The 21,151-nt window shown below is 39.8% G+C and overlaps 2 protein-coding genes across 10 annotated transcripts in view; one reads left to right on the forward strand and one right to left on the reverse strand.

The window, feature by feature from the left end:
* Positions 1–5,318: 5,318 nt before the first annotated feature.
* Positions 5,319–20,435, reverse strand: BAG5 (BAG cochaperone 5). Of its 9 annotated transcripts, XR_012473875.1 has the most exons (7): positions 19,937–20,435; positions 19,714–19,803; positions 15,661–17,042; positions 11,461–11,826; positions 10,025–10,297; positions 6,301–6,422; positions 5,319–5,987 (listed from the first exon to the last, which is right to left on the reverse strand). XR_012473875.1 is itself a non-coding variant. In XM_074213181.1 (4 exons), exons 1-3 carry the CDS (start codon positions 20,137–20,139, stop codon positions 15,671–15,673), a joined length of 1,665 nt encoding a protein of 554 aa, XP_074069282.1. In that variant the 5' UTR covers positions 20,140–20,435; the 3' UTR covers positions 10,312–11,826; positions 15,661–15,670. The 9 variants fall into 9 exon arrangements, 6 of the variants coding, with proteins under 6 accessions (XP_074069282.1, XP_074069281.1, XP_074069283.1 ...); XR_012473877.1 differs by lacking the exon at positions 6,301–6,422 and having other exon boundaries at positions 5,326–5,987; XR_012473876.1 differs by lacking the exon at positions 11,461–11,826 and having other exon boundaries at positions 5,332–5,987.
* Positions 19,944–21,151, forward strand: part of COA8 (cytochrome c oxidase assembly factor 8) — a 28,830-nt gene continuing 27,622 nt past the window's right edge. The window contains exon 1 of the mRNA XM_074213186.1: positions 19,944–20,336. Within this exon, the coding sequence (XP_074069287.1) occupies positions 20,193–20,336 (144 nt within the window). The 5' untranslated portion in view covers positions 19,944–20,192. The remainder of the gene's footprint in view (positions 20,337–21,151) is intronic.

The raw sequence follows: 21,151 nt of genomic DNA on the forward strand, positions 1-21,151 counted from the left end.
ATTGAGCTGTTTCTCTTTTTGACTAACGAAGAAAAAGTGAACTATTTGGTTGAGAAACCTGTTAACTTCTGGAAGATACTATAAAGATATCTGCCACACAGTCTAGATCTATTTAACAGATGCAGATATTAACAATTTGTACAGGTAGCTAGAATCTTCTGGAAGATTTCACAGCATCTTATTCTGTGCATAAACCAGTGTATGTATTTTAGACAATTAAGGCAGAGACTCATTGAGACTCAGTTTCCTTCTTAAGGAGAGCTAATTACTGATCTATCTCTCAAGTGACTTCTCTCCATGTGAATAATACGTGTATGGATAATTATTATTATTATTGAATTATTTTCTATGATGATTTATTGCTCAAGGCAAACAGTACTGATATTAATTGAAATGAAAGAATCTGGGGTAAGTGGGGTGTTAAAAGTGGCTCTGAGTGAGGGAAGGCAAGAGGAAGTGTGGCTGTAAACTTATTCATTCTCCATATCCATAAAGGACTCTAAACAGAATAATTGTTTCTTCAGTACTTCTCAGTTTCTACTCTTTCTCTAAGTCTTGGGGTTTGTCCTTGGGGGTTCTACATACTAATACTTTGAAAAAGCAAGTGGATTTATCAGAGAATTTATGAGGTCAACAGGACAGCTAGGTAATGCAGTGAATAAATAGTGTGCTAGACCTGGAGCTAAGAGGACCTGAGTTCAAATTTGAGCTTAAACTAGCTATGTGACCCTGAACAAGTCACTTAACTCTTCATCTATGAAATGAACTGAGGAAATAAATGGCAAGTATCTTTGCCAAGAAAACCCCAAATTCAGAAAGTATCTGAATTGATTGAAGGATGACTGAACAACAAAAGAACTGGTTGTCTGGACCACATCACCACCACCTGTCAAATGAGGGGAATCCTCTGTTCTTATACCAACACAATCCTGCCTATGGCCCACTCAAATCCTTAACACCTGCACTAGGTAAATAGGATATATATATTATGGAGTAACTGTTTCAGTGGACTCTTCCAGCTGAGTCATTACTGAGTCATACTTTGTCACAGGAAGACAAGTCATATTTAAGGTTTATGAAGCAGTTTACTCACAACCACCCTGTGAATTAAATAGTACAGGTATTATCAGAGATATTATTATTGGCAACAGGTGGCAAAGTAGACTGTGCTAGCCTAGAGTTGGGAAGACCTGAGTTCAAATTCTGCCTCAGACACTTAACTAGCTGTATAACCCAAGGCAAGTCACTTAAGTGTTTCCCTTAAAGTGAAGTTTTCTCAATTGTAAAATGGGTTTGTCTTGAGGATCAAATGAGATGATAGATGTACAAAGTATTTAACATAGGGCAGCTAGGTGGCACAGTGGAGAGAGCACTGGCCCTGGAGTCAGGAGGACCTGAATTCAAATCCTATCTCAGACACATAATAATTACCTAGCTGTGTAGCCTTGGGCAAGTCACTCAACCCCACTGCCTTGCACAAACTAAAAAATTAAATAAATATAAAGGTTATGCTTGTAGTCTAGTCATTTCAGACTTTATGACCCCATTTGAGATTTTCTTGGCAAAGGTTTTGAAGTATAACTTTTCCTTCTCCAGCTCATTTTGTATTTAACCCTGTTTGTCTCAGAGTTGAATGATTTGCCCATGGTCATACAGTTAGTAAAAGTCTGTGACTAGATTAGATCTCAGGTATTTCTGACTTTGGGTCTAGTATTCTATATTCAGTGTCACTGAGCTGCCCAAAGTTATTCTAGGGAATGACAAAAACAAAAGGGATCTCACCCAACCTGGAAAGTCACACTTGTCTCTACTCCTTAACAAGGGAAGGAGGGGAGGATGAATTGGATACAAGATGTAGTAAGTCTTTAAATTTCAGGTCAAGTGTTCTGAAAATAAAACACATCAAAAATGTACTGCTAAAGCAGGCAGCAGTCTATTATTATCAGAAAGTAGAACAACAATCCCCACCCATCCCATCTGCTGCCCAGTCAAGAGACCTGGGTGTGGTCCCTCTGATGTTAGTTATCTAGATGACCTTGAGAAAGCATCTCTAGAGGAACTTGGAATTAGAAGGGCACCTGGAGACAATCTCAGAGGTAATAGTTAGCAGTTATAGATTCAGAGCTAGAAAGGACAATAGTTATTGAGCTGCTCCCTCCCTTCTCATTTTAGAGAAGGAACTCAAAATTTGAACCTAGGTCTCCTGAATCCAAACCTAAATGTGTGTGTGTGTGTGTGTATACACATTATATAGCTTTTTTTCAATTAATGAAAATTTACCTTCTCTTAACTCCTCCCTCTCCCCCTACTCTTCCCACTGACATAAAAATAAAACCCTTATACAAATATGCATAGTCAATCTCTCAACTTGGGCATTTTCTTTGGCTACTGTTGGCTATGTCTGGAACATTGAGCCTACTGACTTGTGACTTCAAGTCCCAACTAAAATCCCATCTTTTACTTCCTCAATCCCACTTCTAGTACCTTCCTTGTTTTATTTCCTATTTATCCTATATCTATAATGTATATATATAAAACACTTTCTATATATTTGTATATATTTCCTCTGCCATTAATCTGTAAGTTTGAGGGTAAAGAAAGTAATTTTTGCAAAGCAATGGGGTTAAGTGACTTGCTCAAGGTTATACAACTGAGTGTCTGAGATCGGATTTGAACTCAGGTCCTCCTGACTCCATGACCATGCCCTATCCACTGCACCACCTAGCTGCCCCAAGAAATGTCTTTTGCCTCTTTTTGAATCTCCAGCTTAGTGCCTGGTGAGTCATAGACATTTAAAAAATGTTTGATTACCCATTACATTTGGAAAAACATTAATATATAGGGAAAGTGTGCCAATTTGTACCCTGAAATTATCACCTCTATGTCAGATGATGGGAAGGAAGTATCTCATGGGTCCTCTGGAATCTGGTCATTGCAGTAAAGTCTTTATAAAGAGAACAGTCTGATCACTGGCCTCCCAATCAAAGCTCTGCAAGGGCTTGAGTTTAAATCTGAGCAATAGACCACTACTACTCTATAAAGAGAATGCTTAGCAACTGGGCTTTGGGTTTGATGAGATCTGCTTCCACTCTTGTCTCTCTATCCACTAGTTACTTTTTCTTTTGAACTCCTCTTCTAGATCCACCCCCAAAGGTAAATTTGTTTTACTTAGGACTAATCCCTCTACTAATTTACCATTATTCTTCTTCTCCCTCCTCCCTCCTGTTTCCCTGATGAGTGAAAGGCATTTCTGTAGCCAACTATGTGTGTCTGTATTTTTCCTTCCCTTGATTAGTTCAGATGAGAGGTTTGCATTGTTTCCTCCCTCCCAAGTCCTTCCTCACTTGTGGTCTTCTATTTGCACACCCAAAATATGTGCAATAATTTCTCCAATTCTTTTTTTCCTTTTCCCCACCTCCCCAAGAGAGCTTTCCTTTCAAGTACATAAAAAAAACCCAACCACTCCCAGGACTCCATCTGATTAGATTTTCCTTGATGACAGGGTTCCAAGGGGATACATGTAACTTCTCTCCACATTAGAAAGTTTATCCTTTAGTCTCTTATGAATTATTCATAATTACTTTTATGTTTGACTTGATTCCTATTTTCAAGAGAATTGATTTTTATAGATTAATATGTGTAATTTAATGATAATTTAGTTTCTGGAGATGCTTTGCACAGGCAGGTTCAGTGAAAACAAAGTTTGCCATAAAAAATTCTGATACTTCTTGTCTGTGGTACCCTTTTAGTAAACTGTAGTTGCTCTGATTATCTTTTAAATATTTTTGCTTTTACTTTATCTGAGGATCATGATTGTTATCCTTACATAACTTTCACTTCACAAAAATCTACCAGATCCTGCTCCTGTCCTTTGTTTCAAGTATGTCTCTTATAAACAGCACAGATTTAGTTTCTAATCCATTCTGCTGATTCCATTTCAGAGGTGCGCTCATCCCATTCACATTCAGAATTTACTGTATATTTCCTCCATCCCATTTTCTTCCATTTTTATTTTTCACCCCTTTTCATGAGGCCCCTTCTTGTCTATTTTACTTCTCACCACTGCCTGCCTTAGTCCCACCCTCCCTCTAATCACAGACCCCTTCCTCTTACTCTTTTCCCTTACTTCCATATTAGGCAAGTTACATTTCTATACACAACTGTGTATATTCCTCCCTCTTTGATGAGATTCAAGCACTGCCTATCATCCTCCATTTACTCTCCAATTTGTTTGACTTTTGTTTCTTGATGTCTCATGAAATCATTAGCTTCCACTTGCCCAATTCTGATTTTTAAGGAATTTTCTTCAGTGAATTTTTGTGCATTTTTTCCAGGTTGCTAATTTTATCTCTATTTTAACTCTTCCAGGAATTCTTGTTGCGCTTAGCATTTGAGTTACTAAGTTTTTCAATAACTATTATAGACAAATTTTTTGTGGTTCATTTTTTCAAGCCTGCTTGACTTTAAATTTCATGTTAAAGTTGGGCTCTGTTCACCTGGGAGGAACCATTCCAAGTTTCAGACTTTTTATACTGTTTTCAGAGCTAGTCCTGAAGATCTGTTTTTTTATGCTTCCAAGGCAGTGTGATCCTGGGAGAGAGAGATCATCACTTATCTCCCTGGCATGCAGGGAGTATTTACCCAAGGAAGGGTACCTGATAACCAATAGCTGCCCATACAGCAATCTTTTTTAGCTTGGAATTGTAACCAGGGTCCCTGCTCCCTTTTATCATTAGTGCCCCTCTCTGACCTGTAACTATGAGCGGGAACTGAGTTCCAGGCTAAGTTGCCACTTAGTACCAGTTGTAACCAGTGCCAGCAAAGGATTCCCTATAATCTCTTTCTGACCAGTTATCTGATCTCTCATCTCTAGGCTAAGAGTTCTTCACTAGCCACTGTTGCCTCAGCCATGTCTGTAGGCTTTTGGACAGACCTCTACTGTAGTGTCATAGACTTCTATCAAATTTTAAGTTTTCTTAGGCTAGAAAAATGTCTCATCCTGACACCTTGATTTGAAGTGTTATTTTAAAGTTGTTTGGAGTTGTTAAAGTTGGAAGAATTGGCCTGGTTGGCTACCTTTAATTTGCCATCTTAGCTCCACCCAGATTATTTTTGTTTATTCATTTCCCCAGCCATACTTCCAGACTTCAGACTTATGTTAGATACAGGCTCTCTGTACTTCTGGAGGTAATGACTGGGCTATGCTTGTTTGGTTTTGTTTTCTCTTGGATCCTATTGCTCTTTTCTCAAAGTACTGAATATTATTCCAGGATCTCATATTCAAGCTGAGAATGTTCAAATTTTCAGTGGTGTATCAGTGATTTGAGCAGGGCAAAGTCTGGGCACTGCCCTCCCAATCAAAGTTCTGCCAAGTTCTTGAGTTTGAATTTGAGCAAGAGTAGACTGCTGCTAGACTCAAACACAACCCAGTCTGGAAAGTTCTGCAGGTTCAGTGTGACAGAACTGTGGGCTTCCTTGTGGGTTTCTTGACCTGGTTATTCTGCTGCAGGCTTCATGGACTGGAGGCTGGATCTGAGATTCTATTGCACTTTGGGGCTTATAGTGACAACAGATGGTGCTTGTTTCTGAACTTGCTTCTTGATCAGTACAGTCAGTTAAAATACATTTATTAAGCATCCACTTTGTTCCAGGCAATGGGTTAAGCACTGGGTATACAAAGAAACTTAAAAGACAATCCATGCCCTCAAGGAGCTCACAATCTAAAGAAGGGAGATGATAAATAATCAGAGGGAAGGCACTGGAATTGAAAGGAATCTGGAAAGCCTTCCAGCGGAAGGTAGGATTTTAGCAGGGACTTGAAGACAAGGTAACCAAGAGATGGAGATGGGAAGGGAGATCATTCCATACAAGGGGGACAGCCAGCGAAGATGCCTACAGACCTCTCGATGGAGCGACTTGTCTGAGAAAGTGAGGTCGACTATGCCAATGTCACTGTATTGAAGAGAATGTGCTGCTGTGTAGGAAAACTGGAAAGGCAGAGGGAAGTCAGATTAGGAGGAGCTTTGAACCAAAAGAACTAATAGTCTCAGGGAGGTAAAATAATTTGCTCAAGGACAATCAGGGGAAGAGGTGGGATTCAAGATCATATCTTGGGAAGGGAAAGGAAGGGCACAAGTGCTTCCTTTGTGCCAGGCACTGTGCTTTACAAATAACATCTCCTCTTATATGCAGTAAACAGTCTGGCCTACTGAGGTCCCCAGTGCTTAGCCCAGTACCTGGCCCACAGCAAGTACAGGTTCTCACTTTAGTCTACCCAGAGGATGCAGTTTCCTAATGTACCTTATTACTGCTTCTTGCACAGTGTCAGTTTCCATGATCCCAATCTGGGCCTTCTTGCTCTGGAACACTGCTTTTCAGTTTTGCTGGAATATTCCACTCAGCCTCTTTACTAGACCCAGAACCTAGAACATAACACCCATAGAACTCTCTACCATATGATGACCTGGATTGGAAAAGTACTTCACTATGGTTTTTTTTCCCTTGGATAGCCTAATCCAAACTTGGTCTGGTACATTTTTCAGTTTCCATTTTTAGTTAGGATATATCTCAAATATTTTCTTCAATTCATTATCTAGGCCAATTGTGCATGAAAGCTCTGCCCATGTCTCTAAGAACAATGCACCAGGCACCCTTCAAGAAAGTTTCACCACCTTCATCTTTCACTATTAATCCAGAAACCAATTGTCCTATTGTACATGATATCAGTTCCTTTGCACACAGAATACATTCGTCATCTAAGGGACTAAGACCACTTGGATCTCAGTTGTTCTACTTGTGGTGTGACACTGGACAAGTTAAGGGCAATCTGTCTGGGTATCAGACTCTTCATCTATGAAATGAAAGAACTGATCATCCCCACAAAAGGGATAGGAGACCACACCTCCCCTAGGTGTGATACAATCACTTTCTTAGGATCTGGGAACATGCCTTTTGCTCTGTCATAGATTCTAATAGGTTGCTCTATACATAATAGAGGCACTGAAACATTGATTCCCAGATTCTATCAGATTTGGTGATTTTTTTCAAAAGGTAGCTTTCTAGCTTTGAATTCTTTCCTAGCACCAGCTTTCTTAACAGCAGCTACCAAGAAGGTTCTGGCAAAATCCAATGGGTAGACAAAACAAATGACTCCAGCTGTACTAGCAGAGGTAAGATTACTGGCAAAATACCTTCCAAACAGCTTACACAGCTTACACTTGTCTACTCCTCCCACAAATGTCTGCTTGTTTTTAACCTTTAAAGCAGACATTTGAAAAGTTAACCCTATCAGAAGGAAAGCACCTCTTCTTGTCCCTTTAGAATACTGATTATACTTTGCCTTTGTACTACTAATTAGTAATGTTTCCTTGCAAGTTGCATCTGCAGCAGCAGCTTCACTCTTGATGGAGGCCACCACAGAGTTTGGGAGACATCAATGGCAATGCTAGTTCATGAAGTACTTGGTGAAGGAGATATGGAAGCAGAGTCAGCAAAAGGACAAAAGCTCTGGACTGAGTTGCTACCTGCATAGCCCCTTGCTATGGCTTCAGACCAAAGTCTCCCAATGTTCTTTCCATCATGCTACAGAATAGCAATACTTATATATTCTATACCATAGGGTTTCTGTTAGGTAAAGTACTTGATAAACCCTAAAGATCTTCTTTTAATCACTTCACAGTGTAGGGAAGTGGGGTGAGTTCTTTGGAAATGAAAGTGTTATACAAACAAAAGCTATCAATATTAAGTTAGTGCTGGACTTTGTGTCAGGAAGAACTGCATTCAAATCTAATGAATTGCCTCAGATACTTCCTGTGTGACCCTAGACAAGTCACTTAACATGTCTGCCTCAGTTTCCTCAGCCTTAAAACGTAAATCATGATAACACAAAAGACAATATTACAGTATCTGGCACTTCAGTAACTGGCACAAAGTAATCATTTAATAAATGCTTATTCCCTATCTACAGGCAACAATTTAAAATTTAGACAAAGATTTTCTTTTTTAATGTGCAAAAAACTATGTAAAATTGAGGTCACTGTTGCCAGTTACACCAGTTTTCTACCTACATTCCATGAATGCTTATCTTTTGGAAAGGATGCCACAATCAGATAGTCTCTTTATGATGTATGGGACTATTAATATTATCCCTAATATCTAATTCATGATAGAAAAGGACCTGGAGCTGAAGAAGCAGTTCAATGATTGATTTATTTTCCCACAGATAGATGATCACTACTTGGGAGAATGTAGTCCATGTTTAAGGGCTTGAAATGTAGTCTGCTTAGTATGCTTAGACCTGGTCTAAAAACGAGTATTCCCTACAATCCAGTTTACACTTTGTAAACCTCAGCAGTTTAGGGATCATCTGTTCCTGGGTCTTCTTACTCCAAATCTTATCACTCTTATCAAAGGGGAACACAAGTTTGCATTTTATATCACCCTAGTTACAGATCAGAGCTGTAACAAAGGATCTCATCCCCAACTATCCCAGCACACTCTACCAAAAAATCAGACCTACACTTCTTTGAGTCTCAGGACATTAAGGTTGGAAGAAATGTAAAGACAATTAAGTACAATGTCTTCAACCTGCCCTATCCATCCTCCCTGATGTCAAAGCTAGGAAGTTTGTCCTATGATGCCTCCCTGTCTCCTTACTCCCAACATACAGTCACAATCTCCTAACTTTCTCTTTGGCTCTTCATTCATCTCTTAATTCAGAGCCCCATTACTTCTCTCCTAGATCACTGCAATAGGCTCTGTAGGTGATTTTCCTGCCTCAAGACTCTCCATCCTATGACTAATTGCCTAAATAATCTTCCTAATAATGCAGTTCTGATCTAGCCATCATCTTAAAAACCTTCAGTAATTATCCATTATACACTATAAACCCAACTCTAGTATTCAAGATTGTCAATAATCTGGCTCTACTCACCTGTTCAGTTATCACACACTATTTATTTCCCTTCAGATTCTGTGAATTCCAGCTTATTGGTCTACTCTTGAGGTCCTTTGTCCCACTCTGTCCTGCTCTTCCCTCTGTCTTTATTAACCATAGTGCATACCTAGATAGACCTCTCTTCTTACTTTGCCTTCTGCTGAAGATCCTTTCTTTAAGCCTAAACATTTAAGAAATAATCTCCTTCCTGAATCCTTCTAGCTTTCTGGGCAGGTGATCTCTCACCTCAAATTTCTCATTGCCATCTTGCCTAGACATCTCTGTACTTCTCCCTACTACCATAGTTTATACTTTAAAGCCAGGCTTGTATGATACATTTGTTATCATCATTTGTCAATATAGTACACCTTGCACAAAGTTGACATTTATTCAATGGCTGTTTAATTAAATTTGATAGAGGAAAGTGAGGCATAATACTTAATAACTTGGCTCACTAGCAAACAGAAGGCAGCTTTCAAGGCTTTTCCATAAAGTATTACACAAATCTTGTGATACACAATGATTTTTCCTCAGATGAGCTATGTAGCACTTAAAATCATGTAATGTTATGGATCAATCACCTATGTTTATGCCTCATTCTCTTACTGGAAGTTCCATTATTAGGGACAGAAATCTGCTTAATAAATGCATGTTTTTAAATCTTTTTAATCTCTCTTAAATGATTCTGACCACAAAACAAAATGCCTGCATAGCAGCAGCTCAGGGTTAAAGCTGAGATACCGTGGGTCTTCCTCAGGGGCTTTGGTTTTCCTCAGCTATAAAACTGAGGGTGGGGGAGGGGGTTTAGTTCTTTGGGTCTAAATCAATCCCAATAAAACGAGACAATCATATGATACTAGAACTGAAGAGAGACCTTAGAGATCACTGAATCTACCCTTCCCACCTAGTTTTACAGTTCAGGAAAACTAAGGCCTTGAAAGAGAAAGTGAAGTATCTTAACTCTAATCTTTAACTGCTATAATTTTTTTTTCCTGGTCACAATCCTGTTTATAGATGGAGAACAGTAGTTACAGGGAAGCAGATTTAAGCTCAATATAATAAAACACATTACCACTTTGGCAGCCTTACCACTTTTGAACAGCTCTTGTTAAGAGTAGAATTTCCATTGCTAGAGGTCTTGCAGCTGAGGCTAGATGAATGGGTATTCCTATTCAAGTATGGGTTGTACTAAATGGCCTCTGAAGTCTTTTCAACTTTGAGATTGTGTCCTATATCACATGAGAGATGCAATGGGGTATAGCAGAATGTTGAATATGAAGTGAAGAGTCCTAGGTTTGCATCACAGCTCTTACCAGCTGTGTGAACAACGCTGAGTCCCAACTCCAGTGTTCGTTTCATCATCTGTAAAATGGAGATAACCTTTGTACCAGAGTGATGTTGAGTAAAGAATGCTTAAAGTGCTGTATGAACATGAGGTAAATATCACGTTAAATCTTCTAGTTATAGGCTACTGTCATAGCAGAACATCAGTGGTTCAAAATCATAAAGCAGATAAATCTTGTGCTCATAGACCAAAACTAACATGTTTACAAAGGTGTGAAAAATTCATCATACGATATCGAATCACATTTATCCATTTCACGTTCAAGACAAAGACAGACTAGTAGTTAGGAGCTAAAGCCAATCACTCTATACAGATGAGACAATGATGTCTTTAATATATCAGTATCATTTGAACAACTTGGCCAGACCCTCCAGAAGCTACAAAAAGCCTGGGGAGAAAAAGTAAAGGCTTTTGGAGACCCCTAAAATACAATGAAAATTACATTCTAATTTTTTATGGGCAAAGGATTGCAAACAAACACATGGTAACTCTTTGGGGTTCAAATTTGGTATTCTCGATCTCCTAGTGCAATTTAAAATTTTAATAATTTTAATAACAATCTATATTTTTCTAGTATGCTTAAAGACTATAATTTCAGCTGCCTGATTACTTACAATCCCATCTATGCTTAATTATTTGCAGCCAAAAGATTCATACTCTGATGTTGAGCCTTTGGAATAAGCTGGTTGTTGTTTAGTAGAGTTCAGATATTTTTATATTCAGTTTAGCAGTTTGATAGAATTTGTGAGTTGGAAGGATTCAAAGTTACTTCTCCACTATGATAAAGATTGTAAGATTTTTTTAGTGGACTTTTATTCTAAGATATTTTAAAGTGTGATCTTTTTAACATAATTGTATTTGAGTACTACTGCTTTTTGTTCTCTTATGCTTCCTCCATCCAGATGTCACTTAAGTATTTTGAGACTCTTATTGATGTTATAATCCTAACGGACTCTCTAACTTGAAAGGAAAGAGTATTTGAAATGAGAGCCATAAAAACAAAGGACTAGAAGCAGTAGTCATTCTGAGAAAGGGACTCAATAGGTTTCACTGAACTGTCAAAAGGGTCTATGCCACAAAAAAAGAATAAAAAATTGTGGGCTTAAAGAATGACAGAGAATAAAGATTAAAAAGCAATCTAGAACTACTCTAAGACAATCTCTTCCTTTGAATTATTTACCTGTTTGCTTATGTACAGCTTTTCTGTCTATATTCCTTGAGGTGTTATTCTTTGGACTCCCAAACCATGCACAAATTAAGTACTCGTGGTGAATTGACCAACATCACAGTGAGGGTATGAAAAAAAGATTTCTAGATTCCTTCTAACTCTACATGCTATGATCTAAACTAAATTAGGTCATAAGTCTCAATAGCTTCAAAGCAGCATAGGGGTTAGGAAGAGTAAAATTTTCCATTTTTATTAAAATTCTTAACTCTTCACAAAGTGTGATTTCCTTTCCACCTGTACTAGTTTCTTTTGGTTCCTGGGCCCACTCTAAATTTGCATGGCTGAACAAGCTGCCCTTGTTTTTCTGGTCTGAATCACCTGGAAAACAGAGAAGAGGGGAAAAAAAAACAACCACCAGGAAATCACTTAAAGATAGTAATAAAAGTGCTGTATAATAGATGCAATTATCTGCAAATAATACAGTTACTGCAAACATGCATCCATCCCTTCAATTTTAAATACCTTAGATTGTTAAGTACCACACTTGGATAGTTCAAAAACCCTAAATACAAAGAATCTCAAATATAACCAAGAGAAGGAACTTGCAAGGATATTTATGTAAGAGGATGCCTTTCAATGATACTTTTAATGTCAGAAACTTGATTAACAGTAGTAGAATCAGGGCGGCTAGGTGGCGTAGTGGATAAAGCACCAGCCCTGGAGTCAGGAGTACCTGGGTTCAAATCCAGTCTCAGACACTTAATAATTACCTAGCTTTGTGGCCTTGGGCAAGCCACTTAACCCCATTTGCCTTGCAAAAAAAACCAAAACAACCCAGTAGTAGAATCTATGAATCATAAAATTATATAAAACTAGGACATAACTTCCCTCCCTTCCCTTCTTTGATGTAAAGATAGTGGCAGCTTTTTGCCATATATACCTACTTTTCTCTTAGAATGACACCCTGCCTCCAAACCCCATCCAAGACAAAAAAACATGACTTTGGCCAAGGACAGATCTCCAACTCCAAGGAATGAAGTTCAGTTACAACAGGCTTGCACCATTACATCCTTTGTGGTCACTGGTGCCCTAGGAAAAGAGACTTCTCCCAATTCCTCCCCAATTTGAATCAATTTTACTGAAAATTACTAAACACAATTAGTCATTAAAACAAAAAAAAAACCACACTTCTTAGATTAGCTTATGCCCTTCCTCCATACCAAAGCTGAGATTTTATTTCGTTAGTAATTAAGTATATATGAATATATAATTCAAAACAATTTTAAACTATCTTGACACACTATTACTTTTTTTAATACAATCAGGAGGGGTAGGAAATAAACACTCACAAATACTTATGTGTAGTTATACATTTTAACAATGGCAAGTATTTCCCAAAGAATTTTTTTTAAAGAAAAAAAAGAAAGAACTGGTCATCTGAATGCTTAAATAACTAAGAAAATCCTGAACTTGCAGAATAAACTTAAGACAATTACAAATCTGCATAAAATTTCAGAAAAGCAGTATGACAAATGACAACCCCCCCACAAATAATTTCACATTTTTCTCAAAACTACACAAAATGTATGCTGTATTGCCACTACTGCAAATATATTATACCATCACTTTAACAAAATTAAAGTATTTTATTTAAATTCTATTTGGTAGGAATATTTATTTCTAATAACTACTTCATTATGGTCTGGTCCATTTTACCTTAATTGAATAAAAGATCTACAAAAGCTAAAGAAAACAAACACCTCCTCTGGTCACTCTAATTATGAACATAGAGTACATATTTCAGATAAATGTTTTATGATTATTCAGTAACACAAGTACAGGTCATACTTTTTTTTGTATGTTGTCCTTATAATATTTCTTCATGCAAAAATTATTAAAATACAGTATAATGAGCCAACTTGTAAATTACATTGTAACTCAAACCAGTTCCTAATAAGTAAAATAGAAAAACTAACCTGTGCATTCCTGGAGTTCATTATACCAGTAAGAATAACAGGAATGGATCCTTGGCAATAAGAAATAGATTAAAGAAACAAAAGGCATGCTTGAACATTTTGACTAAACAGATCATTTAAAATTTTTCTCCAACCATCAAGACAGTCAATCTATTAGATCTTTCAAGACTGATCTGGCAGTTTTGATGGACAAATTAACCCTGTGATTAATTAAAATCAACTGGCAAATTTAGCACCACATACAGACAGTGACTAATACTAAGCAGCTTTAAATGATATCTTCTTTTAATAAGTCATTGGAAATACTTTGGAAAAAATTGCACGAAAAAATGTTGTACTCTAAAGGTTAGTGGATATAATTTAATTTTGAATAATCCCTCCATTTTATGACACAATACAAAATAAAGAAAATAAAACTGGGGTGGTGTCAAATGTATCATTATGTCACACCTTAGCTCTCAAGAGGTTGAAAATGGCACATTCAATTAACAGACAATATTATGACTCAAGGACCATAGTCACTTTAGAGTTTAAAGTGATCATTAAAAAAAGTCAGTGAAGCAACAATATTCAAGAGTTTAGGAAAAAAGTAAAAATATAAACTAAATGGTATACTATGATGGTCTAGGGAATACAGGGCAAAAAAGCCATCATACATAATAAATTGCTTATGCTTCTGGCTTCCAGGCTTCTATTATATAATGTTGACAAAAGCATGAAGGTAATTAAGTAAAAACAAAAACAAAAGCTAAAAAGCTTACCACTTGTTTAAAGTAATACTTTTATCTATTAAAATTTTTCCTTTACCAAGAATTTTTCTAATTCAAACAACAAAAATATCTGAAAGTAAATATTAATATATGGTTCAACCTATATAGTCTAATAGGTTTTAATATTTTCTGAGGGATAATTTATAGAAATGTCTGGATGCCCCATATTAGAATATAGGAATCTATAAAGATGGAACTACTTTTAAGATACTAAAAAGGCACTTAAGAGCTTCACAGAAATTCTTTTGTTTGGGCTAGCAGATAATCAAATTTAGAAAAATGCTTATGGAATTTTATGAAAATTTTCATACATTGCTACTATGTTTCAATGCCTATTTCTGAATAAAAAAAGCTTCTACATATGAATAAAATTACCCTCAGGAATCTAATCTACCTAGCATCACTATTTCAATGCCTTTTTCCTTTTAGTTTGATGCTTAAAATGCTGGCATGTCTTTTCCAGTGGCAATTAATTTCTTATAATGACAAGTCACAGAAAATATTTCGGTGGCTGTGTTTTACAATAATCTGTTGTGAAATAACATTGTGTTTATTTAACAAGCTTGCCAGATGGAATAAAAGCATTTTATATATATATATATATTTATATATATATATATATATATGTTTTCTTACTCTTAGCATAACCTGCCATTGATAACAAGTTACTCATTTCTAGTCTCCTTAAGTTTTCCATTTCCCCCAAATATAAAAAACTGAACCAAAAAAAAAAAATTATCAATCCAAATCCATTACTAGAGTTCAACCCAGATTTAACATACAACCTAAAAAAAAAGACAAAAACTTTGTCTTTGAAAGTATGGAGTACTTCTGTTCCTCCTTCAATACAATCTAAGATTCTCCCCTTTTTGCTATTAGTTTTCATAATTTTATAACAAAAAAGGAGTTCTTACCAAAGAAGTGGTTCAAACAACAAAAATAGTAAAAATGGAAAAACAAATAAGCATTTCTAAATTTTAAAAATTGGTTTTCCTTTTTGCTTTTATTTAGCATATTAAAAAAATTTTGTGCTGCTCTAGTGTCTGGATCTTAATCTTATCAGGCAAATAACTGATTTCTCATTTTCATAATTATTTCCCATACTGTGTAAGGCGGCGATCTAGATTTCAGACCATCTGCATTTTTTACTTTTGCACTATCCATTTTTAAAAATAGATCAATTACTGTAAACTCTGCTTCTAAGAAAACTCATTTTTTTCAGAAGAATGAAAATATATATCATACAGATAATACAACCCAAATGGAAATGCTAATAGGCTGTAAATACATCTTTGTTTGCACTGTGAAAAATGGTAGATGATCTGCTTAAGTCAGGGGTCATAAACAAATACTGGTATTAAAATATGCATGTTTAAATCATACATGCCTCAGTAGACTGAAAAAGCTCTCTATAAACATATAGAAATCTACATAAAGTGCAAAACAAGCAATATCAAATGTGTGACCTCTGGTATCTTAGTATTCCCATTCATCTGATTTCAAGTCGAGAAAGCTGAGAATGTTCTGTGCAAGCTTCACAGCTTGTTTTCTAGCAGCTTTGCACTCCTCTTCTCCTTGAGGATCCACAGCATCTAGGGCTAGCAGTTGCTTTGTGAGGAGCTCCTCCAGTCGTATATAGTTCTTATCAGTTCTATTTCCATCAAATGACAGAACTTCTCGCTGGATGTCAGACAAGCTTCCAAGAACATTCCAGATGGATTTGTGAGATGGGTGTTCCTCAGCAATTCCCTGCTTTCTTTTCTCAAGAGCTTCCTTCAAGTCAATAAAAGTGATAACTGTTTGTACTTCTATTACAGCTCTTCTTCTTGCTTCTCTGATACAAGGGTTCTTTCCAAGGTTCACTTCATCCAACTGTCCGATTAAACCCTGCAATTCTGTCTTTGATCCCTGGTATAAATCAGAAGGATTTTGTGCTTTAAGAAGCTCACTCTTCACTTCTCTCGTTTTTTTGAGGATCCCTTCTATTTTTAAAATGGATTGATTCTGTCCCAAGTCAAATGCATAAGTAGAATCTGCTTCTTCTTCTAACTCCAAATATTTCAATAATTTGTTGATAGCTTCTACTACTTCCTTCCTATAATTTCTTATTTCTGTACGTCCACAAACATCTAAAGCATCCAGATCAGCCATAAATCCCGAGAGAACACAGGACAAGTGCTTGAAAGTCTCACTGTTGTTTACTCCCATTAAAAGAGCAATAAGAGTCCCTCTGGCTTTGTTCACGTCACACATAACAGAATTTATTTTGGAGACAGAAGGATGTGTATCTTCAGAAAGTGGCAAGCAAGGCTGTCTCTTCATGGAATCTTCAATAATTTCTTGAACGACACATATTCTAGTCAATGTGTGATATCTTGCTTTCCGCAAAGAGATTTTCCCTCCAGTTTTTACATGTGTCAGTCTCAGTATAATATCCTGGATGGCATCTTCAAATTCATCAGTTACCTGGTTATCTCCACTACAGAGTGGAGCAATCTCTTCCTTGACAAGTGTCTGAGCTTCCTTAAAAATATTGTCTATTTCTATCCGGTGCGGGTGATTTGCGTTCTGCTCCAGTTCTTTGAGAAGTCGCTCTGTGTCTTGAGCAGCTCTTTTCCTGGCTTGCTGAATATCCCCCTTTCCTTCAGTATCTACAGAGTCAATTTCAAAAAGCTGTTTAGTCAGAATCCTCTCCAGCTTCTTATAGTTCTTGTCACCTGAGAGACCACTGAAGCCAATTACTTGTTGTTCAATACTCTTGACTTCCTTTTGTATTTCCTGAAGCCTAGTGATAGAAGGATGTTGATTCCCCATATCCATACTTTTATCTGGTTCAATTTCACAAGAGCTAAAAAAAAAAAAAAAAAGATTTTATTTTAGCATAATGTCTTTACAAAACAGTTGTCAAGCAAGTATTATTAATTCCTTTTCAAACCATTTCATTTCTTCCATATTTTTCTTTACATGGTGGAATTACGTTAGCTTTCTATTTCAAATGTTGCTTAAGTCTTTGGCTACATTTCACAAGAGTACATTTCAAGAATCCGAAACTTTGACATTCTTTCAACATTCAGTAATCTTTCAATGACTAAGTAGAAAAATCTTCAAGAGTAGCTGAAGACTCAAAAATCATTACTCCCCCAGGCCAACCTGAACTTAATAATGTTTCTCAGCTAACAAGTAGAGTGTTTGTTACTAGACATGTATTTGAAGCCATTCGTGCTTGGCATACCCTGCCAATGAAATTTTTCTTTGCCATTTGAAATTTTTATGTCATGAGGAGAATAGATGAAGACCTATCAAAACTAACCAAATAACAGCAGAAAAAATAGTTCTATACTTTATTATGTGCTCTGAGCCCAGGACTAGAAACAAAGAAGACTTGGATTCTTTACCACTTGTTTGCTCTGTGGTGCTGTGCCTATGTATCTCAAATATCTTCAACTGCAATAAAATAAGCAAGACACACCACATTTGAAAAGTAAGTCACAAATTAGTCTTTTAGTTTCTGTTCTTTTAAGTTTTTTTTAAAAGCCATCAAATTAATCTTTTTTTACTTTACACAATATTAAAGTTTAATAAAAATTTATTGAAAATAGAGGATAAGTAAAATTCTTTTTTCCTATTTTGATTTGCTGTGCCTATGTATTTCAAATATCTTCAACTGCAATAAAATAAGCAAGACACACATTTGAAAAGTAAGTCACAAATTAGTCTTTTAGTTTGTTAAGTTTTTTTAAAAGCCATCAAATTAATCTTTTTTTGCTTTACACAATATTAAAGTTTAATAAAAATTTATTGAAAATAGAGGATAAGTAAAATTCTTTTTTCCTATTTTGATCTAAGCACCCTCACCCTTCTTTTTTTTAAGAAAGGAAATCTAACAATAAATACTAAGCTAGTTAAGCAAGAATACAGAGAAAGTCTTACCCTTCTCTCCATCTCCCCAAACAAAAATCAAATACAACAGATTTCTGTTAAATCTTCATTACCTGATCTACAGATTTTCTATTTTCCTCAACAATCTCTACTTTAAAGATCTGGCAAGCTCTCCACAAGGAGTGTCACTGGAACACATGAGACATTCAGCACTAGTGTAAAGGCAGGTGATATTTGAAGTTAGAAGGGCTGGATTGGATCCTAAGTTCTACTACTTTATTACCTACTTCTGGACACTGGGTCAATTACCTCATTTCCCTTCTTTCTTTCATTTTTGATACCCATTTATTTTATTTTTAAAATTAATTATTTTGAATTTTACAATTTTCCAATTTCATTTCTCTCCCCACTCCACCCCCACAGAAAGCAGTGTTCCTATACATTGATCTAAGTTGAATGTGATGAGAAAGATCATTTATCTTCTTTCAATTTCCTCATCTATAAAATGCAAGGGAGAGAAGACAGACTAGACAATCTATTTTTAAAGCCCCTCCCGTGATACTTAGCCATTTCCCTTCTATCTGCAAATCAGATCCACATGGGATAGAGTCCTGCTACTCAAACTAAACATCCCTCCACTGCCAAGAGTCCAGAATGGTTTAAAGACAGTTTTGTGGTGGTATTCCTCCGTTTTGCCAATTGATAAAGACCTTTACTCACAAATGCCAATTTCAAACGTCCTTTTGGTTTTACATATAGCAGGGCTATATATGCATATACATATACATATAAATATACATATATAGATATTGGGAAAAAAAACAGCACAAAACTTTAGGGACGCAGAGACAAATGAGTATTTGGACCAGGTGCCCCCTCCCACCTTAAATTCTACTGGTGTCATTACATCAATAGTTTCTCAGAGTTACCCAGAAGGAAAGAATTAATGTTAAATGGCTGAGCAGTGTAGAACTGGCCAGACCCTGTGCTTGCTTGCAGAAGTTATGAAGTTATGTTATCAAGGATGAGCCCCTTTGGGGCTTGGGTGCCAAGGCTCAGTCACATCCTGAGTCGCCCTGCCCCAGTTCTGGAGGGAGCCCAGGGCGCAGGGACTAGCCATCGGGGCCACCTTCCGTGCCCGGCGTCCCGCGCAGGGCTGCCTGGTTCCAGGAAATCGCAGTCCTTGACTTGGCCTTGACCTCACAATAGGGTCAAGCCACGGGGGGGGGGGAGGGGAGCCCACGGGGCTCCAAGTCTGGACTGCCGGAGGGCGCGGTGAACATCCGTGTCCCCAAGTCCCAAGCAAATACGGGGGGCAGGCGTGGCCGCGAGGACACGGGGGCACCCCATCTGGGCCCCGCAAAGCCGGGGGGGGCAGGCGTGGCCGCGAGGACACGGGGGCACCCCCATCTGGGCCCCGCAAAGCCGGGGGGCAGGCGTGGCCGCGAGGACACGGGGGCACCCCATCTGGGCCCCGCAAAGCCGGGGGCCACGCTCCAGGGGGAGGAGGGGAGGCGATGCAGGTTTAGTTTCCTGAGAACTACGGGGCAAAGGGCAGCACGGCAGAAACGGGGCGCATCCTCGCGTGGGGGGGCGCGGAGGAGCCAAGGGAGGGGCTCTGGCCCGGCGGGGGCACCTACCTCCCGGGCCCGTCCGGGGGGCGCTGCGGGGGGCCGTCCGCCTCCTCGCGGGGCTCCTTCGCTTTGGCTCCCGTCGCCTCAAGCCGGGCTCTGGAAGGAGAGCGGCCCGTGTGGTGCCCCCGCCCCGCGCCCGCCGCCCCGCGCCCGCCCCGCCGCCATGCCCCGCCGCCGCCCGCCCCGCCTCCGCCGCCCCGCCCCCACGCCCGGAAGGGCGCCCACACACCCCGGGCCCGCCGCCATGCAGCTCCGCCCCGACTCCTCGCGCCGGGCCTGCGCCGCCTCGGCGGGCGGGGGCGGCTCGGCCGGCCACGGCGGGCTGTGCCTCCCCGCCTCCGGCGCCCGCCCCTCCCCGGGCGAGAACACGGCCGCGCCGCGGCCCTCGGGCTCCGGCTCCCTCTCCGGCTCCTCCTCCGCCGCCGCCGCCATTTTACGAGGCTGCCGTAAAGCGGCGCGGGCCGCGGGGCGGGGAGGGGGCGCGAATGGCGGCCGCGGCCTGCGGGCGGAGGCCCCTGCGCCCGCCCCGCCGCGGCTTCGCTCTGCACGGCCGCCCGCCTGGGCCGCAGGGAGGACTGGAGCCCGGGGACTGCGCGCAGAGCCGGGTCACCGGGCCGCCGGCCCGCGAGGTGGGGAGCCGGAAGCTGGGCCCGCGGAAGGACGCCGGGGCCACCGCGCCTCGGCCGGGAGGGAGGGCGGCCACGAGCCTCCGCCCGTGTGCGTGTCTGTGTCCGTGCGCGGGTGTCACAGCCTGGCGCCGGGGGAGGGGCGGCGGGTCACGGCGGGTCACGGCCTGCGCCCGGGGGGAGGGGCGGCGGGTCACGGCGGGTCACGGCCTGCGCCCGGGGGGGAGGGGCGGCGGGTCACGCCCCGCGCCCGGGGGGGGGGGAAGGTGGTGGGTCACGTGCACGGTCACGGCACGTGGCGGCCTTGGGGGGAGCTCCTTGGAAGGCCCAGCTGTGCCCCCCCCCCCGGGTGAGGGAGGGCAGGGGGAGCTCGGAGCTTGCGCCGTGTCCCCAGACTTCACGTTCATTACCGCCCCGACCCCTACACACTCCCAGGGCGCCGGTGCTTCTGGACCGGGGGAAGAGGACAGGATGAAGGATCAGCTTGTCACTGTGTTTTCTCTGCTTGTGTGTGGAGCCCATCCAGAGGGAGAGCTGAATCTCCCAAACCTTTTTGGGAGGAAGAAAGGGGGAAATGGGGTTTTTTTTGGTTTTATTCTTTTGGCAGATCTCAACTCTCTTCCAGACCCTTTTCCCCTGATTACATCACACTCTAAAAAGTTAATTTTATCCTAGGGCTGTCTCTTTAGTCCCTTACTTTCTTGTGCTGTTTTATGGAATTTATATCAGATGAAAAGTTTATACCCAAGAGCTTCTATTGTTTAGGCAGAAATTTGGATCTCTGTGGTAATTTATTTCCAGGTCTCTCTATTTGAGGG

The sequence above is a fragment of the Macrotis lagotis genome, chromosome 1 (assembly GCF_037893015.1).
Source record: "Macrotis lagotis isolate mMagLag1 chromosome 1, bilby.v1.9.chrom.fasta, whole genome shotgun sequence".
In the NCBI taxonomy this organism is placed as follows: Eukaryota; Metazoa; Chordata; class Mammalia; order Peramelemorphia; family Peramelidae; genus Macrotis; species Macrotis lagotis.